Below are 27,217 nucleotides of genomic sequence, written 5' to 3'. Positions count from 1 at the left end.
TAGTTTTACGCCGCACTCAGCAATATTCCATCTATATGGCGGTGGTATTTAAGTAATGGAGTCTGGACCAGACAATCCAGTGATCAACAGCATGAGCATCGATCTGTGCAATTGGGAACTGACTACATGTCAACCAAGTCAGCGAGTCTGACAACACGATCCCGTTAGTCACCGTTTCGGGCAAGCATGATTACTGAAGGCCAAATCTACCCTGGATATTTAGGGAAGTAACACGAGAAGGCAGATATAAGGACAGATTTATTCCTCAGTATTCAGAGTACCATACATATGGTACAAGCATCACACATTCCTTTGACATGATATACATTTCTACATGTATACAGATATATACACATGAACAGATCAACAGACAGACACTGGCATTCATACTAAATTGCACAGAGTTTGGCTTGAAAAGAACATGAACCCAACTCTCCATCTAGGGCTTTAAACAAGTATACACACGTCTGGATACAACAACATACAACTCCTGTGAGGGAGTGAATTTAGTTTTAGGCCACCTTTAGCAATATTCCCGCAATATCGGATTGCTCTCCTCTCCTCTCCCTTCCTTCTTAGGAAAGTTTATTAAATGACCATTGAAACTGAAATTGAAGTGTGCACCCCAACCTTCTAAAAAAACTGCATCCGCCTCGGTATTAGGCATGGGATGTGGGTAATCAAACTCGGCTCCTTTGGTGAATGCTTTAATCACTAAGCTACCCCACAGCTCATGAAACAACTTATACGAAGATGCTACAAGAGAAACAAGTCACAGACCTTTATGGTTCTTGGGAAAACCATGATTACATAAACGGTACAGATACACCGTGAAAACCACACCTAGGATTCAAGCCCACATTAGGTCATCCTGGTGTGGCAAAGAGAGAGAACTCTGCACAGCAAGTTGAAGCACCTTTGAAAACTGGGTCACAAATATATACTGGACAAAATATGTTAGGGATGTTGGCATTTTTATGACTGATATCTTATCAGTGTGTCCATGAATAAATACATCATTATTCATAATTTCAAAATTTACAAATACCCTTAACATATTTAGCCCAGTATATAATTTTTGGGAGAGATGGTAAGAGCATTGTTCTTGATGTAAAGAGGTAATACAATGTATATCTAGAATGACAACACAACACCAGCTCTGGTTGACGGAAAGAATATGATAAACAGCATTGAGCCGACTTCAACTTCAATTTCAAATTTTTGAAAATGTAAATATTTAATCAGAAGACAAAAAGAAAGACTGTGAAGCATATACGTGTTCCACTCCAATGAATACCCCAAAGATTAACTGCAACAGTAAAGTAGATAATGCATCTCTCTCAATAACACTTTCAGCCCCGAGGGAATTTATTCTCTAATCCCCGACAACATTGCATTAAATTGACTCTTGCAACCTCTACTGACCGAACACTGTTTCAAATGAACATCAGAGTTATGTCCCTTGGAACACTCTTCATGAATATCCTATGGACAACTTGTGATTGAGGCCAGTTTGGCAAAAAACGTCAGTTTTCTATGTACAGAGCAACAGTTTCCATTCCATTTAAGGCAAGAGTTATCTGTTTGAAACCTGTTTGCTTTAAAGTTTAAATTATCAATTTCAGACAAAACATAAGGAATAATAAGTCTTGCACTGCATCAACAAGGAACTGAAGTGAGTGCATATACCCCAATATATAATACAGGCCAAGATATTTACCAAAATGTGTGACATTATGCCTTTAGATACAGTTATGTTCAGTAACTTTGTTGAGTAGCATATATCATATAAGAAATAAAATACCAAGAAGAAGGATCAGTTTTTAATTATAAACCATGAGCGTCACACAGTCTCATACACAGAGATAACTGTAGTTTCAGCATTGCAGCCAAGGTACATTTCCTCAAGACCATGATTGAAAGTCTTTGAGCAAATCACAGAAAGATTACACATGCCCAAGAACTACAACTCTGTGTCACACTTGCTGACCCTTGCATTAAAATAGGAGGACAAACATTAGCGTTTTGTGACAAGAAGCATCTTGCTTAAAAACAAAACTTCCTCATGCAATTTGCATAACCGAAACTCTGATATCCCCTTGTTAAAAAACATCAAATATCCAGGTGAGATGAAACATATATATTTCTGGTTATACACTTGATAAATGTGGTCATGACAATATGAAGCAATAATTATTTTCAATAATTAAGTTTTCAGTCACATATGAATAAAATTTCTTCACAAAAGCATATTCTACATGAAATCCAAGTAAATTTGAAATCAAGAATTCTCAGAGAGATTGAGTTTATTTTTATGCCACTTCTGGCAACATGTCAGCAAAATCATGGCATGGGGACACCAGGAATGGGCTTCACACATTGTACCCTTGTGGGGAATCAAACCCAAGTCTTCAGCATGATGAGTGAAGGCTTTACCCACTAGGCTACCCCACAGCCCCCAAAATTATTTGAGTACAGTAAGGATGCAGTGGATAAATGGCATCTGTCTGTTTCATGTGAGCACAGATGAGATTTAAAACATATATTTTCCTTCACATAATAGGAATAAAATACTTTAAATTCAAAAACAAAGATCAACTGAATACCTCTGTAGGTTTAGGTGTCAATTCTGATGTATGATACCATAAAACAACATTATTTCTATTAAAAGTTTCCTTCTGACAAAAACAAAAAATGAGAATTACTCTAGAATTATACTGTTTAGTTACTAGTGAGCAGCTCTAATGCTAGTTTTAGTCTCAAATACCTTCCAAGCATGTAACCAGTTTTACAATTTGCTTTCACTGGAACTAGGAAATTATTACCAAGTTTGAGAATTTCTGCCTTTGTTGGACATCATTGTTTTGATCTGTATAAACACCGGAGACAGTCAGATCCTCAATTACAGACAAAATCAGCATAGATACAGATCAGGACATTTTAACCCATCCTGTGGTCACAAAGCTAATCTCTCTGCCAAGTAGGACAGAGGAAGTGAGTGAGTGAGTTTCACGCCACTTCTACCAATATTCAAGCAATATCACAGCCGGGGACACCAGAAACAGACTTCACAAACTGAACTGTGGGGAATTGAACAAGTGTCTCTGACATGATGAGTGAATGCTTTTGCCATTAGGCTACCCCTGGTACCCCATTGCCCCATCGAGGACAGTTACATCTGTGGGACCCCAAATGAACTTAAAATGACAGATATAGGTCTGCTGTGAGGTAAGACTGAGATCAACAATGCTTTAAGCCACGTCCATGGTTGGAACCAAGTGCCATTTGTCAAGACTGATGTAAGGGAGTCGTGAAGGCATTCTACTGGCATAGACGTCCGCATCTTACTCTCTGGTCAGGGTTGACCTGGGCAATCGTGTCATGAGGATGCTTGATGATGTTCTATTGTTCAGATTTCTATCACAATCATCACCACACTTCTGGCATGAAAGATTCTCATGGTTCCTGTCAGGATTGCCTCAGAGTGTTCTATCACAAATGTGCATGATATTCCTGCTGTCAGGAGATCCTGACATATTCCTGAGAGGGAAGTAATGAAATTTTGTGTCAAAAGTACTCATACCTGTGCCTAGAGCCTTTAGGCCAGTCCCTGCTGTTCCTGTCACAAATATTCATGCCTATGTCTTAAGAAAGGCATATAGTAATTGTTGTTCCAGTATATATACACTGTGGTCACACCCAGTGGAGTAGAATCTATTATTCCTGTCAAGTGTATTCACACCTGTGGCCACAGCCTGTGATGGGGAGTACTTCATTATAATGTCAGGTGAAATCACACCTGTAGCCACAGCCTGCGAGGCAGTACTTGATTTTAGTGTCAGGTCAGTCTGTGGAGCAGTAGTTGCTATTCCTAGCAGGAGTAGTCACATCTGTGTCTACAGCCTGTGGCGCAGTACTTACTGAAAGTGTCAGGTATATTCAAGCAGTGGTCACAGTAAGATGGACAATACTTGCCTTTTCCTCTGAGTATTCACACCTGCTGCCACAGCCTGTGGGACAGTACTTAATTACATGTATAATGTCAGGTGTATTCACAGTTTGACCACAGCTTGTTGGTGTAATACAGGTAGTTCCTGTCAGAAGTATCCACACCTACTGCCACAGTCTGTGGGGCAGTACTTGATTATAGTGTAAGGAGTATTAACACCTCTGGCCATAGCCTGTGGGGCAGTACTTGATTGTAGTGTCAGGTGTATTTACATCTGTGGCCACAGCCTGTGGGGCTGTACTTGCTTATTGTCTCAGGTATATTCACACTCTGACCACAGCTTGTTGGTGTAATACTGGTAATTCCTGTCAGGAGTATTCACACCTGTGGCCACAGCCTGTAGGGCAGTACTTGCTTGTCTCCAGCCACTCCCTCATGTGCTGAAGGTGACCCCCATGACAGCAACCCTGGCACCAGGCAAACAGGCCTTTCACTGGATGGTGACTGCAACAAACAACATGCATACAGGAAGTTCCTGAAACCTGAAGTAAATGTATGGTGAGTTTACTGTCGTAAATGATTCACCGAAAATATCACCATGGAACTGTTAAGCATAAACAGATATGTTTATTTTTATCATCCTACAGCTTGTACATGACTGAGTGAGTATGGTATTACACAGCTTTTAGCAATGTTCCAGCAATGTTCCAGCAATGTTGTGGTGAGGAACACCAGAAATGGGCTTCACACAAAAGCCCCTTGGACAAAAGCCACAGATAACGTATTTAATATATTTAATTCCGATTTAACAAAATTTATTTCTATCCTAATACAAAAAAATCAACACAGCATTTGAACATATATTTCCTGAGCAGCACTACTTGCCTGATCAAATCTGACAATGATATTTGTAACATCATATTTCCCTTGTTGCATCTTTCCCTAATTTTACAGTGTGTTTGACTTGGTTGTTCTTATACATGATGAGAAGACCCCTAATGTCTCAAGACCAACCTCCTCCTCAAGCCTAACCTCGTCCTCAGATCACCTTGACAAAAAATAATGTGGGGCTTCTGTCTCATATGTTTTGTTAGCTATGGGGCTTTCGTCCAAAGGTATTTTCATCCCAGGGGCTTTTGTCTGTGGGGCTTCTGTCCGACCACATTTGTACCCATGTGTGGAATCGAAACTGAGCCTCTGGCCTGATAAACAAATATTTTAACCACTGGGCAGTTCCACGAACAAAAGCTGGAACATGCACAAACGCATTCTGCGCTAAAGAAAAGCAGAACCACTGGTCAAGGTGTTAACCTTATGAGACACTAAAAGTCTTCATTGCATTGAGATATTTCACAGTTTAGAATCAACTTGACAGCTGGTCCTCTATTTAAGTGGGTTTTGTCACTGTTATATCTGAAAATAATGACTCCTGATTAAAGGTCCCAAATCTACTAACTGCAGCAGGGGAGGAAATAAATTTGCTGGTGTACTCCTGTACTGTGACACACGTAAAATTACTTGCCCTGATAATTTTTCCACTATACCTGCTGATTTTAGTGTTCATTTTTTAAACAAACAACATCATTAACATTGAGAAGTCAACCAGACACTGGTACAGTGTGATATACATATCTGATTGCCCAATAAAAAATGACTAAAGTGGGGCGTCCGGCAGTGGGTTGTTTCCTCACCTGGTAGACATGCAATCAATCAATAGTGGCCATGGGATGAAACATTTCACATCTTAACCACTTCATGACTTTCAATTTTATTAAAACCTGATTTGATACACAGCCAGACATGGCAGGGGTTCAGTATGTAAAATCTTGTGAAACTAATGTGGTTATAACTCACCATACACTACAGAGGTTGGTGGCGAGTCTGCATCTCTCACAGAGCCATCGGTTCTGCTGGAGAGGGCGGTTACACTTGGCACAAAGATTGTTGATAGCTGTGGACTCTTGGTTTAAATACTTCACTTGGGGTATGTGGCTTAGTTTAATGATTTCATTTGCTTTCGACCACAGTTTATATCTGCCAAGCATTTCTGCAAAAAGAATATGAGGAAGACACATATAGTTTTCATTCAGTAGTAGACTGAAGTCATCTGGGTTTCCTAGTTCATTATCAATTTTTTCTTAATTAAAATTCAATTAAAACCTTCTAACAATAATATTTCAAGAGAATTTAAAAGAGAAATGCATATAAAAAGCAAGATTTGGACGTCAACTTCTTTATCAGGAAAAACACAATCTTTAGGAGTGTATGCTTGCTCTTTCATGGAGAAGGTGCAAGATGAAGGAGCAAGCATATGCTCTGAAACATTGTGTCACTCACAATTAAGGAGCAAGATGAGGGAGCAAGCATACGCTCTGAAACCTCGTGTCACTCACAATAGGGAAGGAGCAAGATGAAGGAGCAACCATACGTACTGAAAGGTCGCGTCACTCACAATAAAGAAGGTGACATTCATAAATCTGGCTTTTCTTATTCTACCTACAAATTTTGTGATCTGTTAGAATGGTATTAGAGGAGTTGAATAATAAGGAAGGTAGGAAACTTTATGAAAGTCTCTCTGTTCTGTGCTATATTGCTTCACTCTGTCTTGACAACGGTATATGAGTCTATACCAAAAAACTGCATCTTAATATAAGGAAGAAGTTGTCATACAAAAAGTACCTTACATTTCTTATGAACTGGATATTTGTGCACAAATTATACATACACTTGGCAGTTTGCATGGACTTCCGGTGACTACTTACAGATGAATGAGTTTAGTTTTATGCCACTTTAAAAAATATTCCAGCAATATCACAGCAGGGGACACAAGAAATGGGTTTCACACATTGTACCCATGTGAGGAATCAATCCCATGTCTTTGAAGTGATGAGAAAGCACTTAACCACTAGGCAACCTCACCGCTCCTACATGTAGATGAAAAAGGGTTGTGTTTGGGTGATGTGTTATAAGAGGCTGGAACCTGTGTTCTAGGTGGTTTCCACTACAAGGTTGAAAGAACAAGTGTATAACATGAGACTGGCTAAGTTAAAAAATGAACTTTTATGCTTTTATTGTATTCTCACCATACTAGATGCATTTGTACACATTTTTGAGGCAATGTACTGTTCTATGTCTCACATGCTGGCGTGTGATGTCACACAAACATCCAAGTCAGTGAACTGATGTTTTGTTGGTTTGTTTGTTGTTTAACACAACAATCAGCAATTTTCCAACTTTCCGACGGTTGACTGTAAATAAATGATTCTGGACCAGACAATACAGTGATTCGATCATGAGCATGAATCTACTCACATAGTTTTCACAAGTCAGCAAACCTGAAAACCCGATTCCTTTAGCTGTCTCCCATAAGAAACATAGGTTCCTGAAAATACATTCTAACCCAGATCTTCTGAGTGCAGGAGTCAAACTCACCTTTGTAACAATGATAAGTCAGCAACGTAACAATAGGAACTCACCTTTGTAACAATGATAAGTCAGCAACGTAACAATGGGAACTCACCTTTGTAACAATGATAAGTCAGCAACGTAACAATGGGAACTCACCTTTGTAACAATGATAAGTCAGCAACGTAACAATGGGAGCTCACCTATGTAACAAAAGAACCAGTTTTCCTGGGTTTGTTCCTCTATGACGGATCTCACTCTGTCTCCCAGAACCAGAAGAACAGACACTGGAGTCTGTACATCACCCTGAAGATAATTTGTGCATGGATTATAACAAATATTGTTTCTACAATCAGCTACACAATGAATGAAAAAACATCAGCGATATGGACAATGCTAATTATATTTCAGCCTCATCTAAGACTGTTACACCTCGTTCAAAACTCTCTGAATTCCGTTGGTCCATCTATGTCATATGAAGAAAGAAAACATATCAATTTTGACCTAACAATAGAAGCAAATGAACTGAAAAGGTTTAGTCAAAAGACTGAATGAATATTGACTTATCACAATATCACTAGTGACCAATGAAGTGATCAGTATTGACAAGATCATATTGAATATCTGCTAGAACATGACAAGGTCTTTCCAAGTGACAATACACTTCTTTCGGAAGAAGTTAACGCTAAAACAACTTCATCATAAGGACAGCAGTAGCACACTTGAAAATGGCCTTGGTATTTTGTTTACAGATGGCAAGTGTTCTCCAGAGAAAAGAACACAAGGGAAAATAAACCTCTGCTGGTATGATTAGAACTTGGCCTTGGCATTGATCAAGTAACAGTGCTTGAAGATCGAGTCTTACTGTACTTAGAGTTTTCCAGAAATATTTTGTCATTTCATTTTGTCACTTATTTATCTCTAGTGTATCCTGAAACATTTACAGCTCGATCTGTTATTAACAGTTAACAATATCTAGACAGTGACAGTTGACCTTCACCTCATAGTTGACCCCTGACCCAACAACAATTTCTCAGTGGCCTATGAGTGACATTTGACCCATTTGACATTTGATTGTTATTATTGACCCCTGATCATTCATGAAAGATGACTGATAGTGGCAGTTGACCCCTGACCCAATAGTGTCACTTGACCTTGACCCAATAGTGACAGCTGACCCCTGACCTACTACTGACATACAATCCTTTGACTAACCTGTTCTGCAAAGTCTCTGAGAAGCTGTGCTACACAGTTCTTCACATTCAGTGAGGACATATTTGGAATTTTTGACACAGCCAGAAGGAAATCTTGCTCCTCTGACTCTGAAGGCACAGTACGTGTGATAATATCTGTCGCATTCCCTGAGCTGATCAAACTGTCATGTCTGCTCTCCATCTGTTCTGGAGGGGTTGTACGATCTGAGATCTCATGACGTGGTTGAAATGCCTCATTAGGAAGAGTCCAGTCTTTCTGCAAATTGAGTGTAAGAAAAGTTTCTTTTTTTTGTTTTCTAGTATTTCAGTAATATCTGGATATGTCAACCATGTATGACAAAATAAGGCTAGGATCTTATTCAAGAAGCCAACAAACTTGAGTACACAATTCCGAAAAGCAAACCCCTTTAAATCTTTTTGTCCTGTTGGATTTTTGTTTTGTTTGTTGCTTAACACCACATCCAGCAAATTCCAGCTACATAGTTGAGGTCAGTAAATAACTGAGTCTGGGTGAGACAATCCAGTGATCAACAGCATGGGCATTGATCTATGCAATTTGGGTCCACAAGGTGAGCCTGAACAGCGCTAGTTGTCTCTTATGGCATGAAAGGATTGCTGCAGATCAATTCTGATTTTCACAGGGTTAAACTTATTGAAAACAAGGAGTACAGAACCACCATCAGTTGTATCCCAACCAAGTTTGTGTTAAGCTATCTGTCCTGTTTTCTGTGGTCAGCAACCTGTGAAGGTTCGGGTAGAAAAGGTCTTCAGCAACCCATGCTTGCCATAAATGGGATCGGGTGGTCCGGCTCACTGACTTGGTTGACACGTGTCACTGGTTCCCTAATGCGCAGATCGATGCTCATGTTGTTAATCACTGGATTGTCTGGTCCAGACTTGATTATTTACCGACCGCTGCCATATAGCTGGAACATTGCCGAGTGTGGCGTAAAACTAAACTCACTCACTCACTCGCTAACCATGGTGACATTGTTACAACAATACAGAAGATAAAAGCACCAATCACATGTCTTGATGCAGATGACCACTGTAAATTTGTCTTCAGCAACCCATCCTTGTTGAAAGGGGTGACAAGTCACTGTCTTTGTTGATGCAGGTCATCCCTACCATGTAAATTTATGCTAATGATATCGATAAGTGGATTACTAAAAAATTGCTAAATGAGTGCCTGGCCCATCAGAGATGGGTCTCACACATTGTACCCATGTGGGGAATAGTGAGTGAGTGAGTTTAGTTTTACGTTGCACTCAGCAATATACCAAATATATGGCGGTGGTCTGTAAATAGTCGTTTCTGGACCAGACAATCCAGTGATCAACAGCATGTGCATCAACAATTGGGACAATTGGGAACTGATGACGTGTCAACCAAGTTGGCAAGCAAGACCACTTGATCCCATTAGTCTCCTCTTACGACAAGTATAGTCGCCTTTGATGGCAAGAATGGTTTGCTAATGTCTACGGTACCCCGGGACCTTCACGGTTCATGTGGGGAATAGAGCACAGGCCTTGGCATGGCAAGCTAATACTTAATCCATTAAGCTAACCAACCTGGAGGCAGAAAGAAAGTCACAAAGACATAAACAAAAAAACACACCTCTGGTTTCTCAAGGCGAGACACGTAGTCGATGCTGAATCCCAGAACATCTTGTTCTCCATCCCCAAAGAAGAAATCCCCAGTATGTTTGCTCGCCAGTCCACTGGCTATGTCTGTCATTTCACGTGGTTCAGAACTCTCAGAGTCTGAGGAATCATCGCTGTTGCCGGATGTCATCTCTGTTGCTGTCTTTTCTATATCGGAATCTTTATTTCCAATCATTTCACTGCTGCTTTTGGCCAAGGGTTTACTTGCACCAATCTGCTTCAATGTACCTTGAGAGGGAAAACAAATGACTCATTAATAACCAGGCTCTTCCTGCATGCATGCATGCTTACCAAATGAATGGCAAATATCCCTACCAGCCAAATATATTGGAAAGATTCCACAAGGTCAACTGGAAAGCCAGGCATTTGAAACCAACCCTGAACCTGTGGTCATGGAAACACAACTGTCAACAAGAAGACTAAGTTAAAAGTATCCCTGTAACCCAAAATACTCTTCATGAATATGTCTACAAATTATGATTACAGCATGTCAATATTTTGGTGTGCATATGGCAGAGTGGAAGTAGAGTACTGTGAGTTTTTAAGTTCTGTTCCAGAAAAGAATGCTACTACCAAATTCAGTCAAGGTCGAACTTGCTGCCATGGAAACACAAAAAATATTTTAAAAAAATGCAAACCTACAAAAAGGCACCACTATAACACCAGACCTATCTATGTGCGAAGTTTGGTGAAGAAATAGAGAACGGTTTCAAAGTTCTGCTCCGGAAAATAGCACAACCACCAATTTCAGTTGATGCCAAACTTGTAGTCATGGAACCCACAAAAAAATAAAATTCACACACTGGTGTAACCCCAAAAATGTACATCTAGGGATCATGGTAAATATGGCAAACATGTGTTCTCGTTTCTATATCCCTTGCAACTTTGGTGTTGCAGGGGATAAAAAAAAGTTGAGAATATCGACAGCACATGTTCACCATTTTCAATATTTGGGACAAGTTTCAGATCATTTTTTGTTGATGCTTGTAAAATTTAATGACACATTTATCACTTGCTGATGCATATAAAAAGTGATGAGACAACTGCAGTACTGATCCCCATGGTCAAGAGATTAACCAAGGGATATAACAGTGTAAAATATTCACATGGATGTTTTTTAACTCAAAGGACATATTCATCATTTATTGATGTCTGGGAAGTGTCCTCTTTCTGTACAATACAGTTTTCTGAAAATCTTTATGTCTAAAAACATAAAACAATGGACGACAGTGCCATTGTGACAAGATGACCTGCATTAACGAAGTCAGGCTTGCTGACCCGATTCTGTTAGTTCCCTCACACGAGAGGCATGCGTTGCTGAAGATCATTTCTAATCTGCATCTTCTGAGGGACAAACCTTTTTCTGCATCCTGCTTATCACCAGAGCTCTGGACCAGCTTTGAGACATGTGTAAGGGTCTGTGTGGCCGGCCCAAACATCATCTTCAACAACCCCCAAATCTGGGCCACCTGTTGAAGACAAATGATTATGCATATGGACAGTCCATGATTTTCATTGCTGATATATACCATTAAACAGTGCGCAAAATAGTTTCCAGTTATTGCTAAGCCTGAAAGTCCGAAATTTGAATGTGGACACGGGTTTCATCATCAAGCCGCTGATATACTCAAGGGAACAAATAAGAGAACACATGAAAGTACAAGTGTTCCCTTATATATTCCAGGTTTCTTCACAAGGCATGCATTGCAGTGTATGTGAAATTCTGAAAATATATAAAGGAACACTTGTACCTTTAAGTGCTCCCTTATTCATTTCTATGAGTATATGATGAACATTGTTTTGAAGCCATAATCTTACAGGATTTAAAAGTGTGTTATAACTTACCAATTGGAGAGAGTGATATATTTACAAAATGACCCCATGCAAATTAACAAACCAGTTAAGCACAGACCTTTTGGTTCGACTGGCTTTTCACAAACCATGGGCTAACAGGCCAGTGATTATTTGCTTGTCAGTCATATTAAACATTGTATGCTCAGCTGCTGTTGTTTACATGAGTAAACAGAATTCTCAGTTTATGAAATAGTGTTGGTTTTAGTAAATACAGGTGTGGCAATGGACAGACAATCAGTCACAAACATAGATACACAGAAACAGAAAGAGAGAGATGGACACACACACAGGAGGAAACAGAGAGATGTAGATGGATGGGTGGAAGCATGGTAGGTAGGTAGTTAGGTAGGTAGGTGGGCGGTTGGGTAGGAAGGAAGGAAGGAGACTCACGCTGCTGAGACCAATTGACCTGGCCACCTTCATATTCCATTCACAGAGTTCTGTGACCGACCCTCCGGTCACACGATACCCCAGGGCTGCCTGGACAAACCACCTCATGGATAGACTCTAGAACAGAAATAGATCCAACTGGAGATTGTTTGAGTTTAGTTTTATTCCACTTTTTCCAACATTCAAGCAACATCAAAGCGGGGGGACGCCAGAAATGGGCTTCACACATTGTGCCCCTGAGAATCAAACCTGGATCGTTTGCATGATGAGCTAACGCTGTAACCACGGGACCACCCCACCTTCCATCTAACTAAAGAAACAAGTGTAGCAACACGACATTCTGAAGAAAAAGGTGCGTTTGCTGCAATCTGTTCTCTGATATACTCCAAACAGTATTGGATCCCTCCTGGAGTTAACACTGCATTTGAATCTCTTTGAATACACAATGCCATTTGAAAAGTGGTGAAATATAACATATATCATATTACACTTTTTTAGTAAAGTACAGATTCTAGTACTTTTGAGGTTGAGTCCCATCCAGGATTCGAGCCAAAACCCTCAGGGTCAAGCACACAAAGTCTAAAGTGTAATCCACTCAACCACTGCGACTTCCACTATAACATATGTTACAACTGAATCCCCATATTTGAATCCCAACATATTTTTGCCAATTTCATAACAGAATAATCCTATTATGAAGAATGATCTAACAAGCAAACTTGACATGAAAAATATCATTTCAGACTACTGATAAAATATAATTTAATATTTGACAATGCTTAAAATGTTGTGGGATAACAAATGATGCCATTGCGCACTCACTTCTTCAGAAGAGAAGACGTACATGTGACTGCTGATCTGTGTGAATTGCTCACTACGGTCGGGTTGTTTGCGGAAGAACAAACGTGTGGTCTGTCCGGACTTGGCTGGTGAAGCAATGAAGAAAGACTAAAATACATGGGTACTTGATGAGTGTACATATATACTGGAATAACCAGGGAAAGCACTTTGGCAGAGGCAGAGAGAGATTCAGATATTTAGAGAGAGAAAGCGTGAGAGAGTAAGTTAAGTTTTACGTAACTTTTAGCAACATTTTAACAAATTCACAACAGGCACACCAGAAATGGGCTTCACCCTCTGGTCCCATATGATGAATCGAACCCATGTCTTTGACATGAGTGAGTGAGTTTAGTTTCACGCTGCTTTTAGCAATATTCCAGCAATATCATGGCGTGGGACACCAGAAAATGGGCTTCACAAATTTTTGGCATTTGGGTAATCGAACCCCGTTGTTCGGCACGACAAGTAACGCTTTACCCACTAGACTGTCCCAACACCCCGTCTTCCACATGACGAGCAAGTGCTTACATCACTAGGCTACCTTATTGCCTTGAGACAGAAAGAGAGGGAGTGAATAGAGGTGCTTAATTTTTTTTCAAATTGTGTATGTGGCAGCCTGCTAAAACCATAATAGATTCATCTCAATGTGCCAAGAACCCAATGTTTGAAACACACGCTGTTTTGTCCTGAGTTCTACATAAATCCCTCTGGGCAGAATCATCTCACCACTGGAATCTGGTTTGTCATAGTAAGCATGTGAGATCTCCCCGGTAATGTTGATGTCTATCCCAGAAGGAACCACATTGTCTGCCGGCCGCTTGGCGTCTTTGAACATGTGCTGTATAACAAGACCGTCTTTACTGCAGCTCAGGAAGAAGTGGTTGTCATCACGCCACACAATACCTGGCAACATGAAACAGAAATTATCTGTATGTCACACAATACCTGGCAGCATAAAACCAAAATAGTCTGTATGTCACACAATACCTGGCAACATGAAACAGAAATTATCTGTATGTCACACAATACCTGGCAACATAAAACAAAAATTATCTGTATGTCACACAATACCTGGCAGCATAAAACAAAAATTATCTGTATGTCACCCAATTCCTGGAAACATGAATCAGAAATTGTCTATATGTCACCCAATTCTTGAAAACATGAAACAGAGATTGTTTGTATGCCACAAAACACCTGGCTACATGAAAGAGAAATTGACTGTACATCACACAATGTCTAGGAACATGAAAAAGAGATTGTCTGTAAGTCACACAATTCCTGGTTACATGAAACAGATTGCCTGTGTATCACACAATACCTTGGAAATACAAAACAGCAATACAATACAAATACAAAACAGAGCTTGTTTGTATACCAAACAATAATTGGTTACATGAAACAGAGATTTACGTATGTCACATAATGCCTAGGAACAGAGATTATCTGTATGTCAAACATCATGTCACATAATGCCTGGGGGTATGAAACAAAACCTGCCAGTCAAACAATATGTGAATACACGAAACAGAAATTGTCTGTATGTCACTTAATAACTGGGAACACGAAACAGATTGTCCGTATGTCAAACAATATGTGGGTACAGGAAATGAGATTGTCTGAACAACACATAAGATCTAAAATAGCTGAGTATACAGTACAAAGATTGTTGCTCCATGATATACAATACCAGGCTCCGATTTCTCGAAAGAAACTCAGTTTGACAATTTGACACTGATTTATTTTTAACTCAAATGCATTTTTAATACAGAAAATGCCCCAAACAACTTAAGCAATACATTCACAAAACTCAAACTGTCTACTATTTTTGAGTTTATTATCAATTTCAGTACATTCTGGGAAATGTATTTTCTCAAATTTGAGTATATATTCGAACATAAACTCAGGCTTAAGTTTGTTTCGAGAAATTGGGGTCAGAGTAAACAGCACCAAGATCAGTATACCAGCACATACAATGCTTTATATGCAGTAGCAGGGAACATATCAAAACTGATGGGGAATGTGGCTATGACAGAAGAAGGTATTCAGGCAACAGACAATTTCATTGTCTCATCAGTTTCATCAGTCAGTGGAGTCCAAGCAGTGATCCAAGGCTGAGAACAGATGCAGGATTCTGATCATAACCGAGCCTGCATATTCAGCTGTACAAGGGCACTGAAAAAATTGTACTCTGCAGTAATTTATACCAAAAAGAATTTGACTGCTTGGGAAGAACAATGCTGTAAAGTCACAGCTAGGGGAGATAACTGTATAACTCTTTAGGCATACCACTAGGGCTAACTATGATATAATCATTTTTAACAGAACTTCTTCCTCTTTCATTTCTGTATGTCTCTGTGATAGCACAGGAAACTGGCGACCATAATCCAGAGGGAATGTTTACGATATTATTATTGTATTCTGTGGTAATTCTGCAAATCGGACAACAGTTCTCTCCACTATTATGAAACTGCAATTCTTCAAGGATGGTTAATGGTTTACCTGTAGTGACGTCCTTATGCTCATCAAAGGAAGCAAAGGGTATGTACGGTCTGTGGAGGTTCCATATGTTCACATCATGGTCGATGAGTAAGGAGCAGCTGGCGAGGTGATAGCGCCGTTGTGGACGCCACTTCACACGGGCAACTGACGCAATTGTCTGTATGTTAAACATCAGCTTGGCTGGCGTCCGTGAAATATCCCATACCTGCAGTCAACAAACAGAAAACAGTACATGAAATTTTCTGAATAAAATTGATACTTTATACTTCTTCTGACCCATGCTTATTCTGCTTATCTTCCCCCTCTATGCAAAGACAGCACAACATCTGAAATGCCTTGAAGTTCCCTTCTAATTAAAGTGGATGTACAATACACTCACCCACTGGGAGCCTCTTTTTCCCGCCAATACCGCCACGTGAGCAGCCATGCTTGCCACTCTCTCCAAATCTCATAAGCCAGTCACGAGAATTACAGCGTGCCTATGGGGTGCCACTGGGAGGGCTTGGGGCCATGACTCAGGATAAGTAAAAACTATCAATTTTATTCAGAAAATGACCTATTTTTTCTTATCCTGAATCATGCTTATTATGCTTACAGAAGGTAAGTGGTGGGTCAGGCCACGATGGATTCTGCTGACTGCTATATACCGATAAGTACGTCCAGTACTTTCCCCTTCAGGAACTGTAACGTCGATAGTTGGGGTTGTTCTTCCAATATTCATCTGTGTGAATGGGGAATCACATCCAGTGGAACTTGTCTTCTCTTGAAACATTTGTTGACTGGAACATGACAATATATAGATCATCTAGCTTCCAGCTAGTGTCTAGTGCAACCGTATGGTCAAGATTGCAATGAAGACAGGCCGCGACCCTTCTTATGTACAAGCATTTTCATTACGAGTACAGGGTCATAATCACTCATGCTAGCCTGTTCAAGATGTGTGCATGGCCTCTCAATCATCATACTCCGCAGAGCATGTTGCTCTCAACAAGTCACGTGATAAAAGGGTGAGTGGAACCGTTACTTGTTGTGTGACAAACAATGGCCGAAATTGGTGAATGCCAATGACGTTTTCCATTGTGATGTCCTGTAGGTAGCAGTTGACAAACTCTGTATTTGATGTCCAAAAGTAGCCCTCCATTATAGTTGTTAGCTAGCAATTTCCACATAGAGCGAGCGTCAATGCCAAGGCTCTTACTTCATGCTGATTGGAAGCTCACGGAGGTTTGAGTCCTGCTGCTTTGTAGACCATCAGTATAATGGCACTCACCCACACTGAGATAGTATAGCGGGATACTTCCGTAGGTGTCTCAGTAGATAACTGGTCTTGAAACATTGTCTCCTTGTCTTATTACATTGGAGATATATTTTCAACGGTCTGACAAGTCCTGTGCCCGAGGACTGTAGACAATGCATTCAGATCCCAAGCTGGAGCATTAAACCTGCATTGATGGTCTTCCTGCTTGAATTATTGTAGTAAGGTGAGTAGGTCAGGTACTTAAGCCAGCTTGATCCCTGATTTTATGGTGAGAACAGAGCTGAGTGCTGCCAAGGATGTCAAGAGTGTAGAACCTTTCAGTCGTAGATGACATAAGTAGTCCACTACTTGAGGATGTGTGGCCTTCATTGAAGTGAAACGTTTCTTTCTGGCATAGGTTTCAAACCATATCCACTTATCGTCTTATAAGGTGCAGCTAGATCTACGTTGAGATAGGGCGATTGCCTTTGATGCTATAGTAGAATATCGTCGACGTTTTAAGCAGACCTTGATATGATCCTCACGTGAAGTTTGGACAATGTTGGATTGCCATGTGCCTGCTTGGTGTGCAGATGGACAAGTAGGTTCTTCCACTCTGATAGTTGCAGTGTTGGTTATCCTAATTCCTTGATGGATACTGGGAATCAATCTCTCACTGGCCAATAAGGTGCGACCAAAATCAGTATCAGCCTCATCTGTTTTATCTTGCCGATGACTTCTGGTAGAACCGCGAGGTTGTATGCAGCTGAGCCAATTGCTTATCCTCCACATTATAGGATCTGTTGCGAGTCTCATTGATGAGCTTATGTGACTTGTCTACTTCAGGTCCTTTTATATAGGGCTCCATGTGATACAATGGGAATCAACGAATGCTGATGGCCGGAATGTGTTGTTGCTGATGCTCAGTTGCCGTCTGAAAGGCTGTAGACAAAGTTTCCAGGATGGTAGATATCGGCGCAATAGGCAGAAACATCAAAGTGCTGATGTCCTCATTACTCATCTTATAGGTGTGAGCTTCACTGAAATCCTTCGATGGAGAGGTCTAGTCCAGTCCGTTAGTGATCCACGATGTGATCTCTGAGTCTGGTGATGGAGATCGACGATGTCTATCTCTGTCCTTCCACAAGTGCATAGTCCTCCTGATTATATGTATCCCTGGAACGCCTGCGAGAATCTCTATCCAAAGAAGACAACAACAGTGACAAACTGGGGATCTACACAGACAACGCTTGCGGCTGTAACGAGAGCCATGAGTGTGAGCATTAAGTGAGTCGATGGAATGAGCATGATCCATACTGTGACATGAAGATACAGTTGATGGCGATGGTTTCTGTGTATGAGAGCGTGCATATGATGCCATCTTCTTCATCCCATGGACCTAATGCAGTCAGTGAACCGTCACGAAGGGTGACTGCAGTTGCAGCTGCTGATTGGCATTTCTGTCCCTCTTCAAAACAGCGATCCATCAGGTTCATCATATGAGCTGTGTTGCATGGAGAGGCCAGTGTCCAGGAACTTCAAGCAGCAGTGGTTGATTTGCAGAAGCATCTGACGTGTAGAGTGTAGACGTTGTAGATGTCTGTATAAACTGTAGACTCTCTGAATGATGCAATGCAGTTATGGAAGTAGCTGATGAAGGCCTACTAGATGTTGATCGTTGATCATGAGAACTGACGATCTGTACCTCAGGAAGTAGTAGTGGAGGTTCGTCATAGAAGTGACGTTCATCAGGAGGGACTATCTCATTGCTGAAGGACTTCGTAGAAGCCATGGAGAGTAGTTTCAGTGCAGTCTAGTAGTTAAGACTTAGTCTTAGACGATGCATCCTCGATATCTCCAGGGTCTACATTCCGAAAAGTCTCCACTATACCCTGGACGCATCTACGAGTCGGACCGGTAATTTTATTACCTCCCTTTGGTGACTCCACTTTCTCACAGTAGCCAATCAGAGTGGTCGCCGTTATAACCGAATTTGCCAGTGTCAACAAAGGTAGCAGTTGCAACTGCAAAGGCTTGCTCGCCGTGCGACTCACAATTTGGGGAAATCATACATGCAACTTTATAGGTCCGAAACCTTTTTTAAAACATATGCAAGAAATCCATCTAATACTTTTAGAGAACCTACGCAGGGTTTGTTTGCCAAGTTCATTCGGTTAGAGAAATTAAAAAGCAGAGGTGAGTTGTGATTGGTTTGCTCAAATTCCCAGCGTAGGCACCTGATTGGATAAAAAGCAAGCCAAGGGAGATAATAAATTTATCAGGCTGAGCTGTAGATGCATCCAGGATATAGTGGAGACTTTTCGGAACGTATACCCTGGAGATATCGAGGATGTAGACGATGATGACTTCAACTTCTTAGGTTGAGATCATTCCGATTCTGACAATGCCCTCTTCTGTGATTTACACGATGTTTCACTGGTATCTCGACCATGCCCCCGGGGTACCTCTGGCTGATCACTAAAATTCTGAATGACAGCTGTTAACTATGTACAGTTAGCAGAATTGACTGATTTAGATATGGCTAGCGAGGGCCCATGTTGTTTGTCCTTAGCATGCCTTTGAACAGTATATAAATATAATGCAAATGCAAATTGATACAATAAATCTTGCAAAGTGCCTCCAAACGTCCTCTTTGGGTGATGGAGGAGAGACAAGCATGGCTGGTCATGTGACTGTAAAGGCGGGAAAGGGAGGTCCCTGATGGGTGAGTGTATTGTATTGCTTCAATTAGAAGGGAACTCCATGGGATTTCAAATGTTCCAGTATCTTTGCATAATGGGAAGAGATAAGAAAAATAAGCATGAGTCAGGATAAGGAAAAATAATACATGTTTGTGTCTGGCTTGATGCTTTTGTATGTTACAGTATAAGCTGTCAAAACCAGCATCTGTCCAATCTGGCAAGTTGTAAACACTGGAATAAAATCTCAGTCCCGTCTGTGGTTTGTACACTTATCATCAGCTCTACAATCCAGCACATTGTCTGTTCTGTCCCAATGAGTGCCGGTTTAGACAGTTTCCACTGTATATCTTTTATTCCAAAACTTCTTTCTCTGTTGTATCCCAATCTTGTCACAGAAAGACCAAAATGATACATTGTGAATCCATTTATTCATCATGTTTTCACATGTCTCTTTTAAGGGATAACAGCTTCTGTTAAATGAAATTTCTGAGCTACATCTTGAATCACGTGGGATGCTGGCATGGAAATGAAAGAGGCCCAGTTGAGGGTGAGTGATTTTCAGACTGTTCACTAGGAAATAAGAGACAGAGGTTTCTATGACACCTCAGAAGAAAAGGGAGATAAGCAATAACGTATGAGTATAAATAAGGAGAAATCTAAATTCACCCACTCAATCAAGTACTCAGGGATTCACTTGCATCAGCTACAATAAAGACAAATCTCCTTTTCTCCACTCACCCGAATGAGTTTATCTCGTCCCGCTGTTGCCATCCAGTTCTTGTCCTCAGGATGCCAGTCATGGGAAAACACTGGTCCAGAGTGAGCTGTGAACACACTTTCATACCGGTCAGGACGACGCATATCCCAAATCTAAAGGTAGGAGAGGGAAAAAGTCAACCAATACAAAGCTCAACCCACACATAAGCTACAATCTGTAGCTTAAGTCACCTGTCCAGTATGTGAATTCTGTTTGATCTAGCAAAGTGAACCATGAGATACTGTCAGGAGACCAAGAAACATAACCTAAGGAAATATAGGATTCAAACCAACAAGGTGGAAATCCTGACAGCATTTACGAGGCTGTAGACTTTTGGACCACCTTGGTCATGGCTGAATGACTGTTGTTGCTACTAATTCTAATTGCCCAGAGGAAAAATACATGCAATACACATATCCAGCCACTTCTGTCACATATTCAAATACTGGAAAAACATATGTATATTTATTTGCCAGTTATTTACATGCAAAATGTACTATGGATAACACAGGAGCCCTCCTCACCTGGACGTTGCCGTTGTCATAGGTAGCGCCAAATGTGAAGTAGCTGTTTGGACAGAACTGGACATCTCGTACACTCTCTGATCCTTTTGCCACGAACCTAGAACTAACTGATTTCTTCCTCACGTCCTGTTGACAAAATCATTACACAGCCTTAATGCAATTTCCTGACAAGTCATATTCCCCAAACATATATGCAAAACATGAAATGAATAAGCTATATTGTTCAGTATTATTAAATAATGACATAGGCAGGTTCTATCACAAGAGAAAAAACTTCAAAGGCAATGTGCTCACAACTGTCTTAAGATGCTCAAGAAGAGTGAGTGTGCAATATTCCAGCAATATCATGGCTGGGACACAAGAAATAGACTTCATGTGTTGCACCCATATGAGGAATCAAACCCGTGTCTTCAGCGTCATTAGTGAATACTTTAACCACTAGTTAATCCCATTGCCCCTCACTACAAGCGTTATCATGATCACACTTCTCAAAACATGAAATACTGCAGGCACTGTGAGGGCATTTATGTGCCAATGTAGCCCTATTCCTGATATATCCCCTATTCCTCTATATTGTGTGAGTGAGTGAGTACGGTTTTATGCCACTTTTTACAATATTCCAGCAATATCAGGGAATAGGACACCAAAATGTAATTTTCTGAATAAAACTGACATTTTATACTTATCCTGACTCATGCATATTACGCTTTTCTCAGGACTCTACGTGAATTATGGTGGAACACTTGAAATCCCTTAAAGTTCCCTCTTTTAAAGAGGACGTACAATCACTCCTTTAATGCTTTGGTGCCCTTTCTGGTCACATGACCAGCCATGCTTGTCACTTTCACTTGCCCAACACGAAAATCTAAAGTGAGATCCAACATGCAAAAACTTGAATAAGCATGAGTCAAGATGGGGAAAAATGATTGAAATAATAAAGGATATATATTGTATAGGGAATCCAGGTGCCTCCACAACTGTTCACTAGGGCGATGGAGGAGACAGTGACAAGCATGGCCGGATAAAGAGAAGCTACGTGTGGGTGAGTGTGACTGCATGTCCTCTTCAAAAGGGGGATTTCAAGTGTTCCACTATCATTTGCAGAGAGGGAGAAGGCAAGGATAATAAGCATGAGTCAGGATAAGGAAAATAATGTGACTGACATGTTGTACCCATGTGGGGAACTGAACTGAGTCTTGAGTGTGAGAAGCAAATACTTTAACCACTAGGCTACCATCATTTCCCTGTATGCCAGGGCGATATAGCATCAAATTGCGATGCCATAGACAATGGGTCTAGTTGTGTTAGTGGTGCAGTAAAGAAGATGGATCATTTGTGTAAATCTAAAACAATTACTACTTACGAAGAGGATGACATTGCCATCTTGAGACCCACTGATGAGAAGCTGGTGTTCCCCGCTGTGAAAATTAACCCTGTTCACAGAACGCTTGTGATCCGCAAAAACATGTTCTGTAACAGTGAGTGAGTTTAGTTTTATGCCACACTCTGCAATATTCCAGTTTCCAATATCATCACAATAGTAATCTGATTGTGTGAGTTTTCAAGTGGGATTTACAATGGCAATTGATAATTAATAGGTTACTCAGCTCCAGTTGTCTATCTGCATGTTGTGAGCAATAACCAGCACTAGAACCATATATATTAGTCAGATGTGTGTCACCTATATGTGTGTCACACATATATACACATACAAATACATCAGTAAAATATACAACTGACATATCGCAGCAACCTCCAAATAATGGGGTCACTGACCGAATGAATCTTAAAGGCATCTTCGCAAACTTTTATAAAATGGGGTTCAGGAGCCAGAGGATGAATATGGTGAGAAAATATTTCCTTAATGGAAATGTTTCAGATATTAAAAGAAGAAATCATATATGTCTTGCCTTGTTTTAAACGAGAAGGTCTATTCAAATCCCAGATGACAACCGACCCATTTGTTGCTGCCGAGGCAAGGATGTTTTCTGAAAAAAAGAAAAGATCATTTACATGCAATATGCAATAAACATGATATAAATAGTGCAATATACTTCTTACGAATAGCACAACATACATCATATATACCATTTGAAAATGTAGGGGATATTCCATTTTGTGGGCTTAACACTAGCCAATGCCAATGCATATGAGAAAAGGTTATACATACATACAGATGAAATATTTTCAAAGGAATGGAATAAATAATCACATTTTCCCATAACTTAATTTCTCTTCATCATCTGTGTCCTCCTTGGCTTCATCATTTGCATTTTATCAAACTTGTAAATCCAATATACCCTAATTGTTTTGAATATTATATAAATAGTGCAATATACATCATACAAACAGTGCAATAAACATCATATAAATAGTGCAATACACATCATATAAATAGTGCAATACACATCATATAAACAGTGCAATACACATCATATAAACAGTGCGATACACATCATATAAATAGTGCAATATACATCATGTATATAGTGCATGAGAAGTCTTATTGAGTTTGTGGGCATTTACTCAAGTGTTGTCATTCTGGCTGAGCATTCTAATTTTTGGTTAGCCTGAAGTCTAAATATGCCAGTTACCATCTTGAATGTCCACCTGGCTTTATACCTTGGTACAAACTTGCTCCACACACATGCATACCCAATATCATGTATATGACTGCCGCCATATAGCTGGAACATTGCTGAGTGCAGCGTAAAACTAAAGTGACTCACTCACTTACAATATCATACAGTAGCATATAGAGTTGTGACGATATATCGTAGTATCGATAATCATGATCCTTTAATGGATGATAAATATATCGATACATTTTTTCATATCGTGATACTTATATACATATCGTGATCGTTGACCTTAAAATTGTTAGTTCTCATTAGAAATCGATGGTTATGTCAAAATTTACACTGTTACTTGATATCAAAATACATGTTTTCAAAGTAAATAACTAAAGATAGCATGTCATGGTGTGAATCGAACCTTGTCTTATCGTTTCAAGATGTCGTAATACGTATCGTATCGTGAATTTTCTGTATTGTCACACCTCTAGTAGCATATCATCAAAGTAACAGGAAATTTTCATCCTTTATGTCCGGTTGACGCCCATGACAAAAAATGAAAGTAAAAAAAGTAATGTACCCAGAAACACACACTAATAATGAATTTAGTGAAACCATAGCAAGGTACATATTTCATTATATACCATCTGACAGGTTGCTCAATTTTTATTTCCAGTTTTTCAGGAAACTGCTATTGTTCAATCCTCATGTAGGTGGCATAAATTCTCATCTTAGAGGCATAGCAAAATGTTGTCCTACATATCTCTCTTCCCATTTCATAACTGGCGAAAGCCCTTCTTTGTTGAACTTCTGCAGTGACAGTGTATCTGACCTTCTTGGTGATTCCATGCAACATCAGCGGCTGAGTAGTTGAGGTTGGAGTTCTTAGCCTTCCCTACTCTGAGGTTCAAACGTTCTTCGAAATGGCCATCTTCTATAGATAATATCCGGAACACTGAAAACAGGACATTGCAAGATCAGATGAAAACATCATGAGAAAATTTGAACAAAATTTTCTGTTATGTACATCATTGTGTTCAAGCTGAAGAAACCTAACTAACAAATTAACACTGTCAACATGGGTGTTCCATATTGTACGTCAATCATTTTACTACAATATTGTATTCATGAATAATTATTTGTATATTTGTTACCCAATATTGGTGATACATATATCATATTTGGCACATAGTTTATTCATTGAAGTCCTAAACTTGCAAGTATGGGTTGCTGAGAACCAATTCTAACGTGGATCTTCATGAGTCCATAACCGAACAGATACTCTGACCAAAAGTTCTGACACATTGTTTCACCCATGCTGCTGATGCAAGCCACAGCTGACGTTCCTACCTGTTCTCCCCGCTGCCACTACGAGGGTGGAATCTTTGTTAGTTGTGATGGCATTGACAGGACCTTCACAGTCAAACACCATACTCCGACCACCCACATTTTGGGACACTGTAACATAATATAGACTTTGCTATGTCCGTATATCAAAGCACACATCAAATTTAGGAGAGAATGAATAGGCTTGTGTTTAGGCGTGTCAGTAGGGTTGTCAGCAGGCTCATGGATAGGCTGATGATTCAGTTAATCAGTAGGCTTGAGTGAGTGAGTGAGTGAGTGAGTGAGTGAGTGAGTGAGTGAGTGAGTGAGTGAGTGAGTGAGTGAGTGAGTGAGTGAGTGAGTGAGTGAGTGTAGTATTATGCTGCTCTCAGCAATATTCCAGCTATATGGCAGAGGTCTGCAAATAATCGACTCTGGACAGGTAATCCAGTGATCAACAGTTCGTACTACAACAAACTAGCAGTCAACATCGAGGTTCCATATTGTGCACCAGTCACTTAACTATAGTATTATATTCGTGCATAACTATTTGTATTTGTTACCCAATATTTGTGATACATATCATATTCGCCACATAGTGTATTTGTGACAGCCCTAGTATGGGTATATGTAATTAATGACTTCACTCACTCTCGAATCTGCCATGAGATTGAACAAACCAAACTGTCTGGATTTTAAAGATGTATATGTCACGATGTGAACGTAAACAAACAAACAAACAAACAAATAAAATAATGAATGAATGAATGAATGAATGAATGAATGAATGAATGAATGAATGAATGAATGAATGAATGAGAGCTAAAACCTTTGCCTTTTATCATCACTGTGTGCAGTACTTGAGAGAATCATGTGATACAACAAAGTATATGAGAGTGAGAAAACTGGACCATGTCACCTCTACAATCCATATTATTTCTTCAGTCCCAACAAGTTTAGACAGCTCCACTATACACAAAACGTAAACCATCTTGGAAAACCTACATTTATAACTATCTGTTTCTTATACTGGCCGAGCAATACATTTTAACAAATGGTTCTGAGCAACAATTCACCACCTGAAGATGATACCACAGAAACGTGTGTGGTAATAATTCTATCCCTGGCATCTACCTTCAGTTTCAATGAGGTGTGAAACAGTACGCCCTACGGTAAGTATTGCTGTACAAGGCCTTTGATTTGGTCCGTTTCAGTTTGGTATTTAAGGTATGACCATAATGTAGAAAAGAAATGCATAGATTTTGACAAAATGATTTAATTCCAAGACATTTCTGAAAAAGTTTAAAAAGGTTTATATAATGACAACACAAAAACCCGAAAATACTGAATATTTGGATAGCATTTTGGTATGGTTAAGCAGTGGAAAAATACTGCAGATCTACTAACACTGCCGTATACTGTTTCACCTCAAGTTTTAATCAATAATCTATCATGACTTCAGTAAATACTGGAATGTGATTGGTTAATCAAAGTCATTTAGTGGTATACAACCACATAATATACCTCTGATTTTCCAACACAGTATGTAATGTTCTTAAATCAAACAACACAGTTATGGTAAATGAAGATAAAAGTACCTTGTTGGAAAATCAGAGGTATTCAACAAAATTATAATAGGTCTAAATTTTTAATTTAAAACTTCACTCTACGCATTCAATTTAAATCAAGTTTAGAGCTATCATAATTTTGTTATATACATCTGATTTTCCAACACAGTATGTTTACCTCCGAAATAGTCTCACCTTTATCATGAGCTGTTCGTGTAACAGTGTTCATTGTCCTTGTTACATCTTAACTTCCTCCTTCTGTAGGTAAATATCTCAAACATCTTAATTTGTATGACATAAATATTGTCACGGAATGCAAATTGAAAGCAAAGAGTCACAGAAATACAATCAAATCCTGATGAGTCGAATGCATTTTGAAGATTATGCATAACTTGAAATACCCATTTCTTCTACCACAATAGATATACCTATCGCTTAATTACATTTTCAAGCTGAATTTACTACTTGGTCCCCAGGCATTCAACTCATCAGGATTTGACTATATTCACATGAATATCAATATCTCTCCATAACGATGCACTCTACACTTAGAAAAATAGGCATACCTTTCCCACATACATGCATGACACGACGCAGACACACGCACATACACACACACACACAATTCTATCATAGTCTGAAACCAAAATCAAGAGATTCTGTGATAGCTTCTCATATTATAGTTACTATATTTCATATCTTCACACTAATT

At 39.7% G+C, this 27,217-nt stretch overlaps 1 protein-coding gene across 1 annotated transcript; it reads right to left on the bottom strand.

Annotated features, from left to right (window-relative positions):
* Positions 1–245: 245 nt before the first annotated feature.
* On the bottom strand, positions 246–26,830 carry LOC137255594 (GATOR2 complex protein WDR24-like). Its single transcript, XM_067793032.1, has 17 exons — positions 26,701–26,830; positions 24,962–25,069; positions 24,444–24,566; positions 22,949–23,026; positions 22,402–22,508; positions 21,039–21,164; positions 20,496–20,627; positions 15,819–16,023; positions 14,043–14,219; positions 13,299–13,402; positions 12,477–12,593; positions 11,590–11,701; positions 10,186–10,460; positions 8,570–8,824; positions 7,558–7,660; positions 5,804–5,996; positions 246–4,453 (listed from the first exon to the last, which is right to left on the bottom strand). Exons 1-17 carry the CDS (start codon positions 26,732–26,734, stop codon positions 4,318–4,320), a joined length of 2,385 nt encoding a protein of 794 aa, XP_067649133.1. The 5' UTR covers positions 26,735–26,830; the 3' UTR covers positions 246–4,317.
* Between the last annotated feature and the right edge of the window lie 387 nt (positions 26,831–27,217).

This window comes from Haliotis asinina, chromosome 11 (assembly GCF_037392515.1).
Source record: "Haliotis asinina isolate JCU_RB_2024 chromosome 11, JCU_Hal_asi_v2, whole genome shotgun sequence".
Lineage (NCBI taxonomy): Eukaryota > Metazoa > Mollusca > Gastropoda > Lepetellida > Haliotidae > Haliotis > Haliotis asinina.
The sequence above is the reverse complement of the archived record's forward strand: the minus strand, read 5'-3'. Positions and strand labels throughout refer to the sequence as shown.

What these genes read in the sequence shown, in the direction of transcription:
- LOC137255594 (XM_067793032.1), bottom strand. Translation starts at nt 26,734, where the DNA reads ATGAACACTGTTACACGAACAGCTCATGATAAAG. An exon ending in ACCTTCTCGTTTAAAACAAG is followed by an intron (nt 22,509 to 22,948) that starts GCAAGACATATA and finishes TCACTGTTACAG; the next exon opens with AACATGTTTTTGCGGATCAC. An exon ending in TCAGAGACTTTGCAGAACAG is followed by an intron (nt 7,661 to 8,569) that starts GTTAGTCAAAGG and finishes AATTATCTTCAG; the next exon opens with GGTGATGTACAGACTCCAGT.